Here is a 20,824-nt window from a genome sequence, read left to right as displayed (position 1 = left end):
ATTCTGACTGGTCTCGTCTCTGGTCCTCAGCAAGCCAAGGACATGGTGATGGAGCTGATCAGAGAGCAGGGCTTCAGGGAGCAGAGAGGAGAGTATGGCTCCAGGATGGGAGGAGGAGGAGGAGGAGGTGGCGGCGGAGGAGGAGGAGGAGAGGGCCTAGATGTAAGTGTACAGTAACTCCCACACTACACTTGTCTTCACTGCCACATAATAGATTCAGTTGACTCTGCGACTCAACCAGCAGCACCGCAGATGTTGAGTTGGCAGCGTCTCGCTATTTTTCCGTATGAAGGTCAGTTGGTAAAGATTGGACCTGCCGTCTGGGATTGGACGAGACTGTAACGGCTTCATTTTGACCGTGTAGGTTTATCTGAAGGCGTTGGAGTTGACTCCTAACCAGGGCCCGGTTTCCCGACAGCGATGAAAATTAGACTTACGAGTGTTTTTTTTTTTTTTTTTTAACGATGCCTATTTCCGACAACACCAGAAGATGTAACGTGTGTTTTCCCAGAACACCACACTGAGAGAAGGTTCACTAAGTGTGTCGTCGAGGCGTAGAGTTGATACTGATAGGATGGAAAGAAAGGGAGCTCTCAGATCAGCTTTCTCCATTCAGATCTGACCTTTAACATTAGAATTATTTCACCAAACTGACAATAGATCAGCTCCTAGAGAGAGATTACCAGCTATGGCTGCAAGTAATGAGGCAGTTTTTTCTAATGCTTAGCCAATAAGAACACACTAAATACCTGATTTGGCACATCATTGTGTTCATGTTAGGATACACATCATGAGATATATTGAGACTAATTACAGACGGGAGCCGACAAGTAGCAAAATAGAACTCAATCGAATGAACATTAAATGCATTTCAATATGATTTGAAATAGGAATATACAGCTTACTGTGTATTTTATTGTGGTCATCTCGTTTTTTAAAATTTATTTGAAGAATATATTTTTTAATGTCTTGTTTGTATCTATTGCGAAGACATTGGCTCCTTTGTTCTGCTGTTGCCTCTGGTCACAGACCGGATCCCACGGTCCGGCCGTGTGTATCGGCCATCTGTTGTGGTAAAAGTGACGCGCTGCTGAAAGCATCTAACGACACACTTGGTGGTTCTAGAGTGGTCTGATGCAGGAGTTGGATGACGAGTGTTTTTATTAAGTGCGGCGCGTCGACCGCGGTTTTAAGTGGGGGCGCGTCGACCGCGGTTTTAAGTGGGGGCGCGTCGACCGCGGTTTTAAGTGGGGGCGCGTCGACCGCGGTTTTAAGTGGGGGCGCGTCGACCGCGGTTTTAAGTGGGGGCGCGTCGACCGCGGTTTTAAGTGGGGGCGCGTCGACCGCGGTTTTAAGTGGGGCGCGTCGACCGCGGTTTTAAGTGGGGGCGCGTCGACCGCGGTTTTAAGTGGGGGCGCGTCGACCGCGGTTTTAAGTGGGGGCGCGCTAATGATGCTCCTACAAAGTTTGAAACAACTAACCTCAGCCTTTAGATGCTTTTCGGGAAACTGGGCCTGCCTGTCCTCCCTCCTCGGGTTCCTGTCCCTAGGTTTGTGTGGATTTCTAACCTGGCCCGTGTCCTCCCTCCCTTAGGTTCCTGTCCCTAGGTTTGCGGTAGGAATCGTGATCGGGAGAAACGGAGAGATGATCAAGAAGATCCAGAGCGACACAGGAGTCAGGATCCAGTTCAAACCAGGTGAGACGTCACTGACTGAGAGTCTGGTTCAGTCGCGGGTCTCCAACCCGGTTCCTGGAGATCTACCGTCCTGTAGGTCCAGTCCAACCCGGTTCCTGGATCTACCGTCCTGTAGGTTCAGTCTAACCCTGTTCCTGGATCTACAGTCCTGTAGGTCCAGTCCAACCCTGTTCCTGGATCTACAGTCCTGTAGGTTCAGTCTAACCCTGTTCCTGGATCTACAGTCCTGTAGGTCCAGTCCAACCCTGTTCCTGGATCTACCGCCTGTCGGTTTTTAGCGCCAATCCCAGTTGTAATTTACCTGATTGTTTATCGACCTGCTAGTTGTTAGAATTGGGTGTTCTAGATCAGGGTTGGACTGAACCTACAGGACGGTACTTCTCCGGGAACATGGTTGGACTGGACCTACAGGACTGTAAATCCAGGAACAGGGTTGGACTGGACCTCCAGGACTGTAGATCCAGGAAGAGGGTTGGACTGGACCTCCAGGACTGTAGATCCAGGATGAGGGTTGGACTGGACCTCCAGGACTGTAGATCCAGGAAGAGGGTTGGACTGGACCTCCAGGACTGTAGATCCAGGAAGAGGGTTGGACTGGACCTCCAGGACGGTAGATCCAGGAAGAGGGTTGGACTGGACCTACAGGACTGTAGATCCAGGAAGAGGGTTGGACTGGACCTCCAGGACTGTAGATCCAGGAAGAGGGTTGGACTGGACCTCCAGGACGGTAGATCCAGGAACAGGGTTGGACTGGACCTACAGGACCGAATGTGTCCTACAATTAGTATCAGAGTTCAGAACCTGAAGTTATATCAGAATTATTGCTTCATCCAATATCACGTGTGACAGCTGTGACCGTCCCCTAACTGTCCGTCCATCGGCATCCCCTGGCGGCCGGTCCGTGGGCGTCCCCCGGCGGCCGGTCCGTGGGCCTACTCAGCTGCACTGTGGGATCAGAATGCTGCTTGGTATTTTGTCATTAGTATTGACAACCACACTGAAAATAAGCACATTTTTGTGCGGTTTACAGATTGTCAGTGTGTTGCCGTGCGACAACCCTCACCAGTTTGCATCCGTGTCCTTTGACCGGACCTCTACCATGGTCAAGCCACCTGGGTGTTATATTGTACTGACAACCCATCACAAGTTCTGCTGCTTTCTTGAAGACAAACCGGTGATTAAGTCGGACCCAGTTTCAATGTACAGTTAAGTGTCTCACTAGAGGGAGTCTTTACTGACAGTGCAGCTTACCAGGAGAGACAGCCTGTCCAGTCTGACAAAGCACCAGAAACAACCCTTTACGGCTGGGGGGGAGCTGCTGCTGCTAAGGGAAATGCTGACATCTCTTAATCTCCTTTTTCTCTCTTCTCTCCCGTCCTCTCCGTCTCCAGATGACGGCACTACCCCGGAGAGGATAGCCCAGATCATAGGTCCTCCAGACCAGTCCCAGCATGCAGCAGAAATCATCACTGACCTTCTGAGGAGTGTCCAGCAGGGGGGGCCGGGTGGTCCTAACGGAGGGGGCAGGGGGAGAGGCAGGGGGGGTAACGGGGGTGGTAACTGGAACATGGGTCCTCCAGGAGGACTGCAGGAGTTCACCTTTACCGTCCCGACCATGAAGACTGGACTCATCATCGGCAAAGGTAGGTGAACTTAGACTGAGCTAGAGACACCTACGGGCTTTATAGCACCCTGTTCTACCTTCCTGTTCTACCTCTCTGGTATACCTCCTTCCTGTTTTTAAAGGTGGGAAGACTTAACAAAACATATCTGATACTTTCATACACAAGGTAGAACACACACACACACACACACACACACAGCTAAAACACTACTACACATGCCTCGTACCAGGGTTGTTGTCACTAAACTTAGTCCTTAACTGGAGTAGTACAACAGCTGATGCAGCCTAGTCCGTTAGATGCTTGTGAGGACTGGCAATACACGTTTCACAGTAAATTAGACCAACTTAGAGGAAAGATGGTTTGCTAGTTTAATTTCTTTTTCCTCATGCCTGCTTCAATGAGTATATATTGTGACTAATATAGTTAATTGTGGGCAGCTGTGCCCCCTCCCAGCTCTCTCTGTAGTAGAGGGTCTGCCACCACAGCTGCCCCAGAGCAAAGCAGAGGGTTTCTGTCCCACCACCCAGAGAACCAGTGGAGGGTTCGTTCCCCTTCTCACACCCATCCCATGTCGAGGTCTCTATCGCCTTCTGGAATGGGACTTTTTTTTTCAGATTTAAAAAAAAATTGAATCCTCCGTTCTTATAAATAATAGGAACTGAAACTACGTCCCCCTAGAAAACATTCAGGTTTTTATTAAGTTTCCATGTTGTCATGATAATTTGTCTGTCGTAGGACAGTGTGTGTCATGATAATTTGTCTGTCGTAGGACAGTGTGTGTCCTGGTAATTTGTCTGTCGTAGGACAGTGTTTTATAGTAGAGTCCAAAACTCTTCCGTCCTCTGTCCCTCTCCAGGAGGAGAGACCATCAAGGGCATCAGTCAGCAGTCTGGAGCGCGTATCGAGCTCCAGAGAAATCCTCCCCCCAACTCCGACCCCAACATTAAGATGTTCACCGTCCGAGGATCTCATCAACAGATAGACTACGCACGGCAGCTGGTCGAGGAGAAGATCGGGGTGAGTGGTGTTCAGTGTCTGTTGTAGATACCGAGCTGACAAGGTACAAATCTGTCGTTCTGCCCCTGAACAGGCAGTTAACCCACTGTTCCTAGACCAGTTAACCCACTGTTCCTAGACCAGTTAACCCACTGTTCCTAGACCAGTTAACCCACTGTTCCTAGACCAGTTAACCCACTGTTCCTAGACCAGTTAACCCACTGTTCCTAGACCAGTTAACCCACTGTTCCTAGGCCGTCATTGAAAATAAGAATTTGTTCTGAACTGACTTGACTGGTTAAATAAAAAATAAAAATAAATATCCTACATATCAGTGTGACGCTCAGTCACCGGACGCTGGTGTAGAAGCCTAGTTTAACTAGTAGAAGTTTAGTTTAACTAGTAGAAGTGGCTGGTCAGTGAGCACTAAGCCTAGTTTAACTAGTAGAAGTGGCTGGTCAGTGAGCACTAAGCCTAGTTTAACTAGTAGAAGTGGCTGGTCAGTGAGCAGTGAGCACTAAGCCTAGTTTAACTAGTAGAAGTGGCTGGTCGGTAAGCAGTGAGCACTAAGCCTAGTTTAACTAGTAGAAGTGGCTGGTCGGTGAGCACTAAGCCTAGTTTAACTAGTAGACGTGGCTGGTCGGTAAGCAGTGAGCACTAAGCCTAGTTTAACTAGTAGAAGTGGCTGGTCGGTAAGCAGTGAGCACTAAGCCTAGTTTAACTAGTAGACGTGGCTGGTCGGTGAGCAGTGAGCACTAAGTCTAGTTTAACTAGTAGACGTGGCTGGTCGGTGAGCACTAAGCCTCTAACGGTCTAGTTTTCAAGGTTCTAACTGGTATCTGTCTCGTTCGTTGACACGCCTGTCCTGTCCGCCTCTCCAGGGTCCAGTCAGTCCAATGGGTGGTCCTCACGGCCCACCAGGCCCCCACGGAGGGCCCTCTCCCCACGGGCCCCCCGGCCCACCTGGACCCCCTGCTCAAATGGGCCCCTACAACCCCGGCCCCTACAACCAGGGACCCCCTGGACCACAGTAAGAGCACTTTTGCCGGCGGCTCGCCTTTCTCCCTACATATCTCGGTTGATCTGAAGTTCATTGGAGATAATTTGCACATGATTCATTAACGATCAAATCAGGGGGAAAGTAATATTAAAAAAAAAAATGATCTAAACGAGTCTGACACAGGCTTGTATGGTGTTGTAATGGTTCTCTTCTTCTCTTAGTGGTCCTCCGGCTCCCTACCAGCCTCAGGGTTGGGGCAACGGCTTCCCCCATTGGCAGCAAGGACAGCCAGACCCTGGTGAGATTGTGTAGCCACCATCTGTTATGATGGTGCTGGTTTTGAGCACATAGATGTTTAACAAATGGTCCTTTTTGCCTAGAAAAGACATTTGCTAGTGTGTGTTAGCCCTTAGCTCCTGTTGATTTGCCCCCTTTTCTGTGTTGCAAGACCATAAGATAAAGCAGATTAAACCCGTTTGTAGGTAAAGCAACCCGGGATGTATCTGTTTGTTTTTGTTTGTAGGTCAAATCAAATTTATTTATATAGCCCTTTGTACATCATCTGATATCTCAAAGTGCCGTACAGAAACCCAGCCTAAAACCCCAAACAGCAAGCAATGCAGGTGTAGAAGCACGGTGGCTAGGAAAAACTCCCTAGAAAGGCCAAGACCTAGGAAGAAACCTAGAGAGGAACCAGGCTATGTGGGGTGGCCAGTCCTCTTCTGGCTGTGCCGGGTGGAGATTATAACAGAACATTGCCAAGATGTTCAAATGTTCATAAATGACCAGCATGGTCGAATAATAATAAGGTAGAACAGTTGAAACTGGAGCAGCAGCACGGCCAGGTGGACTGGGGACAGCAAGGAGTCATCATGTCAGGTAGTCCTGGGGTATGGTCCTAGGGCTCAGGTCCTCCGAGAGAGAGAAGGAGAGAATTAGAGAACGCACACTTAGATTCACACAGGACACCGAATTGGACAGGAGAAGTACTCCAGATATAACAAACTGACCCCAGCCCCCCGACACATAAACTACTGCAGTAGTGGAGGCTGAGACAGGAGGGGTCAAGAGACACTGTGACCCCATCCGATGATACCCCCGGACAGGTCCAAACAGGAAGGATATAACCCCACCCACTTTGCCAAAGCACAGCCCCCACACCACTAGAGGGATATCTTCAACCACCAACTTACCATCCTGAGACAAAGCTGAGTATAGCCCGCAAAGATCTCCGCCATGGCACAACCCAAGGGGGGGCGCCAACCCAGACAGGATGACCACATCAGTGAATCAACCCACTCAGGTGACGCACCCCTTCCAGGGACGGCATGAGAGAGCCCCAGTAAGCCAGTGACTCAGCCCCTGTAATAGGGTTAGAGGCAAAGAATCCCAGTGGAAAGAGGGGAACCGGCCAGGCAGAGACAGCAAGGGCGGTTCGTTGCTCCAGAGCCTTTCCGTTCACCTTCACACTCCTGGGCCAGACTACACTCAATCATATGACCCACTGAAGAGATGAGTCTTCAGTAAAGACTTAAAGGTTGAGACCGAGTTTGCGTCTCTGACATGGGTAGGCAGACCGTTCCATAAAAATGGAGCTCTATAGGAGAAAGCCCTGCCTCCAGCTGTTTGCTTAGAAATTCTAGGGACAATTAGGAGGCCTGCGTCTTGTAATATAAATAATAATATATCCCATTTAGCAGACGCTTTTGTCCAAAGCGACTTACAAGTCGGCTGGGGCCACTACTTTTACATATGGGTGGCCCCAGTGGGAAACGAACCCACGACGCTTGGCGTTGCAAGCGCCATGCTCTACCGACTGAGCCACACAGGACTCTTGTGACCGTAGCATACGTGTAGGTATGTACGGCAAAGCAACCCGGGATGTATCTAATGTTTGTTTTGTTTGTAGGTCAAGCAACCCGGGATATCCCGTATCTAATGTTTGGTTTTGTTTGTAGGTCAAGCAACCCGGGATGTATCTAATGTTTGTTTTGTTTGTAGGTCAAGCAACCCGGGATGTATCTAATGTTTGTTTTGTTTGTAGGTCAAGCAACCCGGGATGTATCTAATGTTTGTTTTGTTTTTAGGTAAAGCTGCAGCTGATGCCAACGCGGCGGCCTGGGCAGCGTATTACTCCCAGTACCAGCAGCAACCCCAGGCCCCCATGACGCCCACCGGCGGAGCCCCCGGCAACCCACAGGCCAATGGGCAAGGTAGCTACCACCTCCTCCAATCGCTACCTCAGCCTGTGGTTTTCTGCTGGACTGTGTTCACTAGGAACCAAATGGGGAGGGACCGACCTCATATTTGTCTCCTTTTCAACCTGGCGTAGTGTCCGTGTCTCAAATCTGTCTGGCCTACGACTTACTAAAACCATGTACTGGGTACGAATCATACTATGTAGAAACGTACTGTTGAGTTGAAAGATATGCTGTTAGCAACATATATCAACATACCACTCGTTCAATTAATTTGGACCTTTATTTAACTAGGCAAGTCAGTTAAGAACAAATTCTTCTTTTCAATGACGGCCTAGGAACAGTGGGTTAACTGCCTGTTCAGGGGCAGAACGACAGATTTGTACCTTGTCAGCTCGGGGGTTTGAACTTGAAACCTTTCGGTTACTAGTCTAATGCTCTAACCACTAGGCTACACTGCCGCCCCAATAGGGTCCTAGGGTTGTAGTAGTGCCCTACATTGGGTCCCAGTGTTGTAGTAGTGCCCTATATAGGGTCCCAGTGTTGTAGTAGTGGACTAAATAGGGTCCCAGTGTTATAGTAGTGCACTATATAGGGAATAGGGTCCCAGTATTGTAGTAGTACCCTATATTGGGTCCCAGTGTTGTAGTAGTGCCCTATATAGGGTCCCAGTGTTGTTGTAGTGCCCTATATAGGGTTCCAGTGTTGTTGTAGTGCCCTATATAGGGTTCCAGTGTTGTAGTAGTGCCCTATATAGGGTCCCAGTGTTGTAGTAGTGCCCTATATAGGGTCCCAGTGTTGTTGTAGTGCCCTATATAGGGTTCCAGTGTTGTAGTAGTGCCCTATATAGGGTCCCAGTGTTGTAGTAGTGCCCTATATAGGGTTCCGGTGTTGTAGTCGTGCAACTCTCTAACCACTAGGCTACCTGCCGCCCCTACACTCCGGTGTTGTAGTCGTGCAACTCTCTAACCACTAGGCTACCCTGCCTCCTCTACACTCTAACCACTAGGCTACCTGCCGCCCCTACACTCTAACCACTAGGCTACCCTGCCGCCCCTACACTCTAACCACTAGGCTATCCTGCCGCCCCTACACTCTAACCACTAGGCTACCCTGCCGCCCCTACACTCTAACCACTAGGCTACCTGCCTCCTCTACACTCTAACCACTAGGCTATCCTGCCGCCCCTACACTCTAACCACTAGGCTACCCTGCCGCCCCTACACTCTAACCACTAGGCTACCCTGCCTCCTCTACACTCTAACCACTAGGCTACCTGCCGCCCCTACACTCTAACCACTAGGCTACCCTGCCGCCCCTACACTCTAACCACTAGGCTATCCTGCCGCCCCTACACTCTAACCACTAGGCTACCCTGCCACCTCTACACTCTAACCACTAGGCTACCCTGCCGCCCCTACACTCTAACCACTAGGCTACCCTGCCGCCTCTACACTCTAACCACTAGGCTACCCTGCCGCCCCATGCCACTCGTTCATACTGAGAAGGCAAACGCACTTGTTCCCAGACATTCCTTGTTATTTTTTGTAGAGGTTGTCCCCTTTTCAAATGTGGTCGCACACACGTGGGGGTTGGAAGTTAGTTGTCATCTGACTACGTAGCACCCATCTGGACTGCATCAAACCGAGAGCGCTAGCCAGCGAGGCTAATCGAGACTACGGTTAATAAATTACCTGTTGGCTCTTGGTGATGTCGCCTGTCCTTCTCGTTTAACTTGTAGTTCTGTCATTTTAATGCCGTCTTCCATTGACTAGATAATATCCTAATATCTTGCCTCGTGCCGGGTTTGATGAGGCCCGAGAACAAGGCTCCACGTACCAAGACCAGCAGCAGCATAAATGATAGCATTTCTCTCTCTCTCTCGTCAAGGAAGCCCTATGTCTTCCATCTGTAGTCCATCCGCATTGTGGAGTTGTATGTTTTTATTTTCTTGTCGCTTTAATGGAAAACCTGGTGAATTAAAACCATAAGTATTTAGCCATTTGTCACCCGTAGCATTAACATAAATCAATGTTTTGCAGCTTGAGTTTGATCTTTCCAGCAGGGCGAACCAGGGATCCGTGTGTACACCCGCTGTGCTTTGAAAGTCGTCAAGTCCGTTTGCCGCCTGAATGTGGCGTGATGAGAGATGATCAGCTATGGTTGTGGTCCACTCACTGGTCCACTATGGTTGTGGTCCACTCACTGTTATGTTTATAGCTGTTTAGACTGCTGTTTTGTCTACCCATCAGTCTTGCTTTCCACAGGCCGGTCCGGGTTATACTGGGAATGCAGAAGAGCTTTATTTCAAGAGGAGACAACCAGCCGTATGGTTTCGTTCGGGCCCGATTTCTGTGGGTCAATGAATGATGTTTTTGTTGTAATTTCAGGTCAGCAACCACAGGACTACACTAAGGCCTGGGAAGAGTACTATAAGAAACAAGGTGAGAAACGACAAAATATCAGTTGAGACTTATATTTATAATAGTTCAGCTGTCATTGGTCATGTTGTGGGCAGCTGTGCCCCCTCCCAGCTCTCTCTGTAGTAGAGGGTCTGCCACCACAGCTGCCCCAGAGCAAGGCAGAGGGTTTCTGTCCCACCACCCAGAGAACCGGTGGAGGGTTCGTTCCCCTTCTCACACTCGCAAGAAAATATAAACGCAATAATTTAAAAAATGATAGTTACAGTTCACGTAGGGAAGGCGTTAAATTAAAATCAATAAATGACTCACGAATCTATGGATTTCACATGACGGAGTTGGTCACAGATGCCTTAAAAAATATATTTAAAAAAATAAGGTAGTGACTCGTATCAGAAAACCAGTCAGTATCTGGTGTGACCACCTCATGCAGCGCGACACATGCAGCGCGACACATCTAGAGTTGATCAGGCCTGTGGAAATGTTGTCCCACTCCTCTTGTGGAGTGTTGATTCTCTGGCAACAGCCCTGGTGGACAGTCAGCATGCCAATTGCACTAAGGGCCATTGTGTTTGAAAACTGCACATTTTAGTGACCTTTTATTGTCCTTTTATTGTCCCCAGCACAAGGTGCACCTGTGTAATGACTGTGCTGCTTATATTTATTTATTTATTTTACCCCTTTTTCTCCCCAATTTCATGGTATCCAATTGTTTTAGTTGCTACTATCTTGTCTCATCGCTACAACTCCCGTACGGGCTCGGGAGAGACGAAGGTTGAGACGAAGGTTGAAAGTCATGCGTCCTCCGATACACAACCAAGCCGCACTGCTTCTTAACACAGACGCACCAATCCTCTGATGCACCAATGTGTCAGAGGAGGAAACACCGTGCACCTGGCTACCGTGCACCTGGCTACCGTGCACCTGGCTACCGTGCACCTGGCTACCGTGCGCCTGGCTACCGTGCGTGCACTGCGCCCGGCCCGCCACAGGAGTCGCTGGTGCGCGATGAGACAAGAATATCCCTACCGGCCAAACCCTCCTTAACCCGGACGAAGGGCTAGGCTTATGTCATGCTGTGTAAATCAGCTTCTTGACATGCCACATCTGTCTGGTGGATGGATTATCTTGGCAAAGGAGAAATGTTCACTAACAGGGATATAAACAAATTTGAGAGAAATTAACTTTTTCTGCTTATGGATAATGTAGTTTTATTTATTAAACATGGGACCAACACTTTACATGTTGCGTTTTTATATATTTTTTTTGTTCAGTGTTTCACACCTCTCCTGCAGTAGCGTTGGTCCGCCAGTAGCGTTGGTCCGCCAGTAGCGTTGGTCCGCCAGTAGCGTTGGTCCGCCAGTAGCGTTGGTCCAGTTTGGTTGCCTTGGGTACAGATTATAATCCCAAAGTTTTTACATTTGACTATTAGTCAGTTGTTGCTGTTTTTAATCTTTATTGACGATGCCCTTGTTGCTTAGGCAACATGAACCCTTAAATCATATTGCAATGAGTGTTCATGCTGTTACCACCTCCCCCAGGTCAAGCTGCCCCCCAGGCATCAGCAGCAGGCGGTCAGCCAGGCGGGCAGCCAGCTGGGCAGCCAGCTGGGCAGCCGGACTACAGTGCTGCCTGGGCAGAGTACTACCGTCAGCAGGCTGCTTACTACGGACAGGGAAGCCCACAGGCCATGGGAGCCCAGCCGCAAGCACCTCAGGTACACCACCAATAAGACCAATACCGTCCACCTGTACCCCCCCCCCTTGCCCGGGTTCCCTCCCTCTCACCCCCCTCATTCGACGTCTCAACTATCGGTTTCTGTTTTACTGTATTGTCCATGTATTTTGTCAGAGCTATTTTTGACGCTTGTGCTGCGACTATGAACGACTGATTTCTCCTACTGTGTTTTATAAAGCGTCCATCTGTCTGTGACCCGCTTCCTTCCTCCTAGGTGTTCTAGGGGACAGGAGTCGTCGGTGTTGCCCTGAAGAAACTAATGCTACTTTTACCTCCTTTAAACAGGGTTAATATTATATATACATATACACAGTCCAGTCAAATGTTTTGATGCACCTACTCATTCACTCAGGGTTCGTTTAATTTTATTTTTTTACCATTTTCTACATTGTAGAATAATAGTGAAGACTATGAAATAACACATGGAATCATGTAGTAACCATAAAATATATTTGACATTCTTTAAATTAGTCCCCCATTGCCTTTGACAGCTTTGCACATTCTTGGCATTCTCTCAACCAGCTTCACCTGGAATGCTTTTCCAACAGTCTTGAAGGAGTTCCCACATATGCTGAGCATTTTTTTTGGGCTGCTTTTCCTTCATTCTGCACTCCAGCTACATTTACATTTAAGTCATTTGGCAGACGCTCTTATCCAGCTCATCCAGACGCTCTTATCCAGCTCATCCCAAACAATCTCAATTGTGTTGAGGTCCGGTGATTGTGGAGGCCAGGTCATCTGATGCAGCACTCCATCACTCTCCTTGGTCAAATAGCCCTTACACAGCCTGGAGGTGTGTTGGGTCATTGTCCTGTTGAAAAACAAATGATAGTCCAATTAAGCGCAAACCAGATGGGATGGTGTATCGCTGCAGAATGCTGTGGTAGCCATGCTGGTTAAGTGTGCCTTGAATTCTAAATAAATTAGACAGTGTCACCAGCAAAGCACCATCACACCACCTCCTCCATGCTTCACTGTGGGAACCACACATGCTGAGAATCTGGACTCATCAGATCAAAAGGACAGATTTCCACCGGTCTAATGTCCATTGCTCGTGTTTCTTGGCCCAAGCAAGTCTCTTCTTATTGTTGTTCTTTAGTAGTGGTTTCTTTGCAGCAACACGACCATGAAGGCCTGATCTACTCGGTCTCCTCTGAACAGTTGATGTTGAGATGTCTGTTACTTGATCTCTGTGAAACATTTATTTGGGCTGCAATTTCTTAGGCTGGTAACTCCTAATGAACTTATCCTCTGCTGCAGAGTTAACTCTGGGTCTTCCCATCCTGTGGCGGTCCTCATGAGAGCCAGCTTCATCATAGCGCTTGATGGTTTTTGCGACTGCACTTGAAATTGACTTTTGTTCTCTTTTCTTATTTGAGCTGTTTTTTGACATAATATGGACTGAGCCCTATTTGGTAGAAGACCATCTTCTGTATACCACCCCTAATTTGTCACAACACAACAAACGCATAAAGACATTCCACAAATTAACTTTTAACAAGGCACACCTGTTAATTGAAATGCATTCCAGGTGACTACCTCGTGAAGCTGGTTGAGAGAATGCCAGGAGTGCAACGCTGTAAAGGCAAAGGGTGGCTACTTTGAAGAATCTGAAATATAAACTATATTTTGATTTTAACACTTAAAAAAAAACATTTTTACTACATGATTCCATGTGTTTCATAGTTTTGATGTCTTCACTATTATTCTACAATGTAGAAAATAATAACAAATAATGAGTTGGTGCGTCCAAACTTGTGACTGATACTGTCTATACAAATATGTGTGTGTGTATACATAGGTATCTGGAGAGAGAAGCTCTGTGTTCTGCTGTTAACATGGCCTGTATGTTCTATGTATTCTGCACAGGGCCAGTAATGTGAAGTGGACAAAAATTTCATGCTACATTGTCGAAAAAAAACAAACAAAAAAAGCCCTTTTTTGTTAAATGTGTTGGATGGTGCAGATGACGTCTTGATGAAGATCTTAATATCCCCCCTCTTGGTTGGTTGGTTGGTTGGTTGGTTTAAAAAAAAAAAAAAGTATGTTTCACAATAGATGTGATGACCACGAAGTCACTCCGGAGACACGACACAAACCACCGTCCTATTTATCTCTTTTGTTTGTTGATTTTCTTGTAAATTAACGGTTTTGTTTTTAGTGAGGTAATATGGTGATTTCTATTCTTCTGTCATGCTATGTGGTTAGAGCTCCTGTTATTATCTCTAGTCGTCTACCATGTGATATCAGCTCCATTTTTAAATAATATGCCTGTGTTTTGCAATAAACTAAAGTGAAACCTACTGTGTTGGTAAGTTGGGTCGGTAATAGGTGTGACTAAATATGAATTCAACTTTAAAAAATCATGTATCTATATTCTTTGTTTTGACCGTAATGGCACAATGGAAACTTGGGGGGGAAAAAATGTTTTTAAACTAAATGCAGGGCCCTCACTTCTCTCTCTACTCTCGCTCTCCTTTGACTGTCAAAATGATTTTTTCTGACTGCCTGAAAGTTGTTGTTCTGTCTCTCTCTCCAACGGTCTACACATCTCCTGGTAACAGTACGGTGGTTTATTTAGATGGAAGTTCATTGTTCTGCCTGTATTTGACTGGGGTCTGGTTTCGGTGTTCCCCAAGGTTCTGTTCTAGGACCAATTTTTAAATATTACCCAGTCTCGACTCTTGTTTAAATTTTTAGTCTTTGTTTTTCTGCCTGTTCTGTATGACCAGGCAGATGTCTCCTTATCCCATAATGTAGCACTGGTAGAGTTGGTGGCTTAATGTTCTGATCTACGTGTCTCATTACCTGCAGTGTTCTGGCATCTCTGTCAAACTCGACTGATGTAATCTGACTGTCTGCGGCCCAAATGTGTTACCCTATTCCAGTTGTAGTGCACTGGGCTCCCTATGGCTCTGGTCTAAAGTAGTGCACTATACTGTGAACAGGGAGCCATTTGGGGAGGGACTCAACCTGAACTAAGGTAACTAATAAGGCTACGTTTTACACATGCAGCCCATTTCTCACATTATCGTCTCACCAACTGGTATGTTGACCAATTTTGGATCAGCATTGAATCAAGATCTGATGTGATTGGTCCATAGGCCAATTAGTGGACAAAATATTGGATTTGGGCTGCCTGTGTCAACACGGCCTTCGTGTGCTTTACTGTTTATATAATGAGAGTTACTTTCTCCCTCACACTCAAGCTTAGACAAGCGGTAAGCAAAGCAAGTATATATTTTAATTTTTTTTAAACAATCCAAAATGTTCCTCAGAAAAAATGTCTCACTGCAAAAATGTTGGGTTAGTGTATTTCTGTTCTGCTCCCTCTGTCTTCCAGGACAGGTAACTGGTCTGTTATGCTGCCTTTGAGACATGCCCTGCATTCAAACGTTTGTTCTCTTCCCCACCCCTCCCTCTAAAATGTGTACATACATTTGCTGGCGTTTTCTAAACTCTTTTTAATACTGTAAAAAAATGCAGAAGACGTGTATAAATTTACTCTACCCAATGCATTGTTCTGTTTAGTCAACGTAAGAACGTAGGTTGTTTGTAGGCACGAGGGTTTGGCTGGTCTGAGCGGTGCCAACAGTTGACCTCTTACTCTGTAAGTACACTACTGTGACTATATAACAACCCCAGTGACTGAGCACTACTGCCGTGACTATATAACAACCCCAGTGACTGAGCACTACTGCCGTGACTATATAACAACCCCCAGTGACTGAGCACTACTGCTGTGACTATATAACAACCCCAGTGACTGAGCACTACTGCCGTAGCTATATAACAACCCCCAGTGACTGAGCACTACTGCCATGACTATGTAACAGTGACTGGGCACTACTGCCGTGGCTATATAACAGTGACTGAGCACTACTGCCGTGACTATATAACAGTGACTGGGCACTACTGCCGTGGCTATATAACAGTGACTGAGCACTACTGCCGTGGCTATATAACAGTGCCTGAGCACTACTGCCGTGACTATATAACAACCCCAGTGACTGAGCACTACTGCCGCTACTGCCGTGGCTATATAACAACCCCCAGTGACTGAGCACTACTGCCGTGACTATATAACAACCCCAGTGACTGAGCACTACTGCCGTGACTATATAACAACCCCAGTGACTGAGCGCTACTGCCGTGGCTATATAACAACCCCCAGTGACTGAGCACTACTGCCGTGACTACAACAGTGACTGAGCACTACTGCCGTGGCTATATAACAGTGCCTGAGCACTACTGCTGTGACTATATAACAACCCCAGTGACTGAGCACTACTGCCGTGACTATATAACAACCCCCAGTGACTGAGCACTACTGCCGTGACTATATAACAGTGACTGAGCACTACTGCCGTGGCTATGTAACAGTGCCTGAGCACTACTGCCGTGACTATATAACAACCCCAGTGACTGAGCACTACTGCCGTGACTATATAACAACCCCAGTGACTGAGCACTACTGCCGTGGCTATATAACAACCCCCAGTGACTGAGCACTACTGCTGTGACTATATAACAGTGACTGAGCACTACTGCCGTGGCTATATAACAGTGACCGGGCACTACTGCCGTGGCTATATAACAACCCCCAGTGACTGAGCACTACTGCCGTGACTATACAACAGTGACTGAGCACTACTGCCGTGGCTATATAACAGTGACCGGGCACTACTGCCGTGACTATATAACAACCCCCAGTGACTGAGCACTACCGCCGTGACTATACAACAGTGACTGAGCACTACTGCCGTGGCTATATAACAGTGACTGGGCACTACTGCCGTGACTATATAACAGTGACTGAGCACTACTGCCGTGACTATATAACAACCCCCAGTGACTGAGCACTACTGCCGTGACTATATAACAACCCCAGTGACTGAGCACTACTGCCGTGGCTATATAACAACCCCAGTGACTGAGCACTACTGCCGTGGCTATATAACAACCCCAGTGACTGAGCACTACTGCCGTGGCTATATAACAACCCCAGTGACCGAGCACTACTGCCGTGGCTATATAACAGTGACCGGGCACTACTGCCGTGACTATACAACAGTAACTGAGCACTACTGCCGTGACTATACAACAGTGACTGAGCACCACTGCCGTGACTATATAACAGTGACTGAGCACTACTGCCGTGTCTATATAACAGTGACTGAGCACTACTGCCGTGACTATATAACAACCCCCAGTGACTGAGCACTACTGCCGTGACTATATAACAACCCCAGTGACTGAGCACTACTGCCGTGGCTATATAACAACCCCAGTGACTGAGCACTACTGCCGTGGCTATATAACAACCCCAGTGACTGAGCACTACTGCCGTGGCTATATAACAACCCCAGTGACCGAGCACTACTGCCGTGGCTATATAACAGTGACCGGGCACTACTGCCGTGACTATACAACAGTAACTGAGCACTACTGCCGTGACTATACAACAGTGACTGAGCACCACTGCCGTGACTATATAACAGTGACTGAGCACTACTGCCGTGTCTATATAACAACCCCAGTGACTGAGCACTACTGCCGTGACTATACAACAGTGACTGAGCACCACTGCCGTGACTATATAACAGTGACTGAGCACTACTGCCGTGACTATATAACAACCCCAGTGACTGAGCACTACTGCCGTGACTATATAACAACCCCAGTGACTGAGCACCACTACTGTGACTATATAACAACCCCCAGTGACTGAGCACTACTGCCGTGGCTATATAACAACCCCCAGTGACTGAGCACTACTGCCGTGACTATATAACAACCCCAGCGACTGAGCACTACTGCCGTGACTATATAACAACCCCAGTGACTGAGCACTACTGCCGTGACTATACAACAGTGACTGAGCACTACTGCCGTGACTATATAACAACCCCCAGTGACTGAGCACTACTGCCGTGGCTATATAACAGTGACTGAGCACTACTGCCGTGACTATATAACAGTGACTGAGCACTACTGCCGTGACTATATAACAACCCCCAGTGACTGAGCACTACTGCCGTGGCTATATAACAGTGACTGAGCACTACTGCCGTGACTATATAACAGTGACTGAGCACTACTGCCGTGACTATATAACAACCCCAGTGACTGAGCACTACTGCCGTGACTATATAACAACCCCAGTGACTGAGCACTACTGCCGTGACTATATAACAACCCCAGTGACTGAGCACTACTGCCGTGACTATATAACAACCCCAGTGACTGAGCACTACTGCCGTGACTACACAACAACCCCAGTGACTGAGCACTACTGCCGTGACTATACAACAGTGACTGAGCACTACTGCCGTGACTATACAACAGTGACTGAGCACTACTGCCGTGACTATATAACAGTGACTGGGCACTACTGCCGTGACTATATAACAACCCCAGTGACTGAGCACTACTGCCGTGACTATATAACAACCCCAGTTATTGTCTTGCTGTCAATGTAGTTATTTGGCTGACATACAAAACTGTAGTGTTTTTGTCAAATTGCAAATGTTTTCCTGAAGTACTGGGTAAGTATCAAGTTCTGGTACAGAAAGTAACGTACTTTGGAATTTTGTCCTTCCTGTCCTTCCATTATTATTGTTCGGACTGTTTTGTTTCCCCCTGCAATAACTCCCATGATGCATTTAGAGAGTATTGAATTATAGCTTGTGTTCAATCGGGACTCTTCGTAGGAACCTGTTCTATCACAATACCAGTCAGACTGTTCTGTTTGAACTTTGAACTCTGAAGTGTAAGCATCGTTTCCTGTCAGATTTTAGTACATGTACTATCGACAGACTGCTCTGTGCATTCATCATGTAGGAATGTAATCATTTCTTGGTTATATAAGAGGTTTTGCTTAGTCAGAATATAGAGATGGTAATTATTGATGCATTATTTGAAGAAGAGGGAGAGAGAAAAAGGAAGCGATTTCATGGCCCAAAAAATGTAATTTTCTATTGGAAATGCATATTTTCTCTGAATTGTTCTCGTTTTTCCCCATTCAGTAGCATGTCGGCGTCGTTTCAATGCTGCTTATTGATGTCTCCTATCATCAGCATGTGGGTTATTGGTGCAGTACAATGTTCAAGTGACAGATATTCCATTGATTTGATTTTTTTCTATCTCCGATGTGACACGCTGTTCTGTTGATATTCAGCACTGTAACTGAACTAAGGCTGGTTTTGAACTGAGTGCGTACAGTTGCAATGTCATCTGTGTGATCGTTGCAGTGTCACTGTCACCCCAGACCTTGACCCATAGGTTCTGCTGCTGGCAGTGAGTCACACAGGTAAGGAAAACGCCCGACCCTGTCACATACATTTTGTATACACCCAGATTTGCTCACCTGAACGTACCTGATAAAAGCCTTTAACTGCCCAGCATACCATGTTAAATCTAGCTATGCTGAGGATCTTAATGAGCTAGGTAGGATTTGTAGTGATATCAACAGTTGTTTGTTCATTATATAAAGTTGTGATGGTAATGAATGACTTGCATGGAACATGTTGAGTTGTGTGGGTTTTGTTTAGGAGCAGCAACATTTTTTTTCCCCCTCTGAAGCTAATGCAACGTTCTTTATGATGGCTTGTCCCACCTCTGACTTATCTTTAGTACAATTTGACATTTCTTCCTATATGTTGCTTTTAGTTCTAGTAATTCTGTGATTTTAATAAATCAGTTTTATTGAAGGTTGTGTAGCATAGTCTCCCCCATGGTAATGCCTACTATAATGCGTGATTGTCCCGGTAAGTCCTGCAGCTTGCCTGAAGCATAGCTGGTCTACTTTAACATTTAGCCTGGGTACCTGTCTGTTTAGCTGTCGTTCCACTCGTTGCCACTCCTTGGTATGACCTAGGGGTGGCTTGGAGTAGAATGCTAGCAGAAAACCACTTTTTAACATGCCTATAATATAACAGACTGCTACTGTTGGCAGAAAGCCAGACTTAATGTGCATACAAGTTATACAAGTACATGATGCTGTAATCTAATGATGCTCATGCTGTTAAACTGACTGATCATTGGTGTGATGCAAAGCTTTCATTATCTATAATATAATGCCCCACAATGCAATGATGCAGTGTTGTTTAAAAAAAATATATCTATATATATATAAACCCCCTGCTGCCTTGCCTGCCTCCCACCTCTCACTCAGATGCTGTTGGAAGACTGAGGTTCCACATTCTTGATCTGGTTCTCCATCTAGTATGTTCTAGATTCAGGAACAGGCCCCAGCCAGGCTGGGCTAGTTGTCCTGTAGAGGAGACCACTGAGAGAGGCGTCACACCTTTTTTGAGTCTGTCTGATGATCGAGGTGTAGGTGACCATTTGAGAGCGAGCTCCAGATAAGGTAAACTAAACTAAAACAGAACAAAGCAATGCAATGAAATGGGGGGGGGATTCTGTGATTTGATAAATTTACCGTGATGCTGTTTGTTAGGGATGTCTTATCATCTTTGTACAGCTATCTCTTTCTCTAAAAGATGTCATAGCATTTCTGATGACCGCACCTGGTGACGTATCTATCACATTTATCTCATGATGATTCTCCGCCACTTCCTTCCTGCATCCCAAATGGCACCCTATTCCCTACGCGTATCACTTCTGCCCTGGTCAGTAGTGCATTTCTACATAGGCAATAGGGTGCTATTCTCAATGCTGTCATGAGCTAGGGCGTGTTGCTTAGTTGTGCTGAACCACCAATGCTTTAGAGAGTTGGATGAGAAATAACCAGGAAGTGCTGTTTTTGTTTTTTTTTTACGTTCAAATGTCAGGCTCGTTCAAACCTTTTTGGCAGTAAATTGGAGAGTTTCCTTCTAGTTCTGTTTGTTCTCTTCATTCATTAGAAGTCTTATGTCCTCTTGCTAGTCATTTTGCTCCTAGCATATTCTTTTAAGTTGCTGTGTATTCATTCTTGCATCTCACACGTACACAGTTTGAGGTCAGGGGGCACGTTTGGGTGGTGTGGAAGACTCAGAAGGGAGAAATATGGAGCATGCCTTTATAAGGTAAACAAATGAAAGGTTTAATGTTTTATCGAATGCAACTTTGTTTTGTTTTTCTGTCTGACTGTTCTGGATCTTTGTTGCCCTGTCCAGAAATGGTAATAAAGACGATGGTGTTTATCTGTT

General features: G+C 46.7%; 1 protein-coding gene across 3 annotated transcripts in view; it reads left to right on the top strand.

Moving 5' to 3' along the window:
• LOC135558315 (far upstream element-binding protein 1-like) overlaps positions 1 to 20,824 on the top strand; it is a 30,336-nt gene extending 9,512 nt beyond the window's left edge. For 2 of the 3 annotated variants that reach the window (XM_064992053.1, XM_064992051.1), the window contains exons 8-16: positions 31 to 162; positions 1,594 to 1,696; positions 3,088 to 3,339; positions 4,178 to 4,338; positions 5,199 to 5,347; positions 5,539 to 5,615; positions 7,405 to 7,530; positions 9,906 to 9,959; positions 11,477 to 11,682. In XM_064992053.1, coding sequence (XP_064848125.1) covers positions 31 to 162; positions 1,594 to 1,696; positions 3,088 to 3,339; positions 4,178 to 4,338; positions 5,199 to 5,347; positions 5,539 to 5,615; positions 7,405 to 7,530; positions 9,906 to 9,959; positions 11,477 to 11,667 — 1,245 coding nt within the window. In that variant the 3' untranslated portion in view covers positions 11,668 to 11,682. Of the gene's footprint in view, positions 1 to 30; positions 163 to 1,593; positions 1,697 to 3,087; positions 3,340 to 4,177; positions 4,339 to 5,198; positions 5,348 to 5,538; positions 5,616 to 7,404; positions 7,531 to 9,905; positions 9,960 to 11,476; positions 11,683 to 13,541 lie in introns of those variants that run through there. The other variant, XM_064992052.1, reaches the window with a different exon arrangement.

The sequence above is a fragment of the Oncorhynchus masou genome, chromosome 17 (genome assembly GCF_036934945.1).
Source record: "Oncorhynchus masou masou isolate Uvic2021 chromosome 17, UVic_Omas_1.1, whole genome shotgun sequence".
Taxonomy (NCBI): domain Eukaryota; kingdom Metazoa; phylum Chordata; class Actinopteri; order Salmoniformes; family Salmonidae; genus Oncorhynchus; species Oncorhynchus masou.
This window is presented reverse-complemented; position numbering and strand designations above follow the sequence as displayed.